The 2,226-nt window shown below is 36.1% G+C and overlaps 1 protein-coding gene across 5 annotated transcripts in view; it reads right to left on the bottom strand.

Moving 5' to 3' along the window:
• Positions 1 to 334: 334 nt before the first annotated feature.
• The window catches only part of RAB3IP (RAB3A interacting protein), a 46,146-nt gene continuing 44,254 nt past the window's right edge, over positions 335 to 2,226 (bottom strand). For all 5 annotated transcript variants that reach the window (XM_055085201.1, XM_024122951.3, XM_055085202.1 and 2 more), the window contains one exon: positions 335 to 696. In XM_055085201.1, coding sequence (XP_054941176.1) covers positions 614 to 696 — 83 coding nt within the window. In that variant the 3' untranslated portion in view covers positions 335 to 613. The remainder of the gene's footprint in view (positions 697 to 2,226) is intronic.

The raw sequence follows: 2,226 nt of genomic DNA, 5'->3' as shown, positions 1-2,226 counted from the left end.
CCCGGACGTGCAGGCTCAACGGCCATGGCTCACGGGCCCAGCCGCTCCGCGGCATGTGGGATCTTCCCGGACCGGGGCATGAATCCGTGTCCCCTGCATCGGCAGGCGGACTCTCAACCACTGCGCCACCAGGGAATCCAAAATCTTTTTTTTCAATCCTAACATATAAAACAGACAAAAATAGAGTCATTCTAGTGGGGGGGAAGGAAGCTAGCTGATCCTGTTCACCTAGCCTTGTCTTCTGCAGGCTGCTATGAAGTTTGAAAACTACAATTCAATATATTCAGCTGACCCTATATATCATGTCAGAGCTAGAAGAGAAAGCAAAACCACACTCAATCTAATATTTATTTATTTAGCTTTTTTTTATGCAACTATAAATTACAATCACTAGTACACCTGTAATTCTTTATAGTGTGTTCAACTAAAGAATAAGCAAACACAGCATAGGTCAGTTTAAAAGAAATCACAGTACTTCTCAGTGTAATTTGGAAAAGAGGGAAAAAAATCTTGGACCCACTCCTTGTAAGGAAATAAATATCAAGTAACCATAAAAATATTCAGTCATTTTCCAGGTCTTCAGGGAGGTTCATGCATGGTCCCAGGCAGAGCATCACAGTTCCTCTTTGAAATATCCCAGCTTTGCCAAAGACATCTCTTTTCTCAACTGCATAACTTCCCAAAACATTTGATCAACTATACAAACAGAAAAGAGAAACACATAAATCATAAACTATTATCTTAATTATTTTTAATAGGTTTCACTGAAAATTTAAGATTAGCTGAAATGCCAATTGGGCATCTCCTAATGATGTACCTAATGCTTAGACACGCTATCACTATTTCACACTAACTTCTTCACGTACTTGTGAGCATCCCAGTTTTATGAATAAATAAGCAGTATTTACCAGTTTTGCTACAATGATTTGTTAGATACATCAATGACTGACTACCATTTTAGCCCAAAAGAAGGTAGGCATCTCAGGGTCCTGAGTAACTGGCAATGCTGCTGCCTTCTTGAGTAACTACACTCAGTGCTCAATTACACAAGAGTTATTATCTAACTTATGCATCTTCTTGCTATAGTTTGCTGTATCTTGGCCATTTTTCACTTTTCATTAAAACTAACAAAGTAAACAGGAAAAAAAGGAAAACAAGAGACAGTCCAGAGAACTTAGTAACATTCTTTGTAATAATAGGGAAAGATTTTGTGTATGGCTCAATTAGAAATAAAAATAAATGCAGAGGATGAACTGTAAATTTCAATTATCTGTGCTTCTGAAGGTCCCCTCTATATAAGTGGGAAGAAATTTGCTCTATGTTTTAGATAATAAAAGGTCTCTCTCTGACATATGATCAGATTAGACTGATTTAGATCAGTGGTTCTCAACCTAGGAGAATGTGTCCCCAGGTGTGCATTTGGCAATGTCTGGATACATTTTTCATTACGAGCATCTAGTGAGTAAAGCCCAGGGATGCTATTAAACATCCTACAATGCACAAGACAGGCTCCCACAACAAAGAATTATCCAGTTTAAAATAATAATAGTACCAAGGCTGAGAAACCCTGCTTTATATTTAACTGCCTTAAATCCTTTTTAGCACAAGGCACAGATAATAAACAGATTGTAAAATTAACAATAATTTACTACAAACCCACTCAGTATACAATGTGTAACAAATGCTGTGAAATGAGAGTAAGAGGAACCAGACAAGATATCACTTTTATCACCATCACCACAAACACTCATGATCCCTTCTTCCTGTTTTCACAAAGTAGAGTACCTTTCATTCTTCCCTACAAAAACTTTTTTTTTCTTTTCTTTTTTTAATTCAAACAGAAAGTCACAAAAATTATAATCATCCTCATCAGTTCACTCAGTCCCATGTAATTAATTTTTTTTGCCATCTTGATCTTTTGTTAGCACTTTTATGAATTCATCAGTTTTCCATTAGAGTTCTGAAAATGCTTACTCATTCAGTTCAGCAGTATAGTCAGTTACCAGAAACCTGTACTTGTCAGAGTCTTTTCCATGAATTCCTTGAAGATGAAACCCTTTTATAGGAACATTTTTGCAAAAGCATCAGAGTACACCCAGAACTGTCTGTAAATGACAAAAGACTTAAAAATGACCACATTTAAAGATTTGATGAAAGTGCATAATAATGCAATTGACAAGGAAATTGTTATTTCTGAGATATATATTTTAAAGTAATAACTAGAAT

This window comes from Physeter macrocephalus, chromosome 6 (genome assembly GCF_002837175.3).
Source record: "Physeter macrocephalus isolate SW-GA chromosome 6, ASM283717v5, whole genome shotgun sequence".
Taxonomy (NCBI): Eukaryota; Metazoa; Chordata; class Mammalia; order Artiodactyla; family Physeteridae; genus Physeter; species Physeter macrocephalus.
This window is presented reverse-complemented; position numbering and strand designations above follow the sequence as displayed.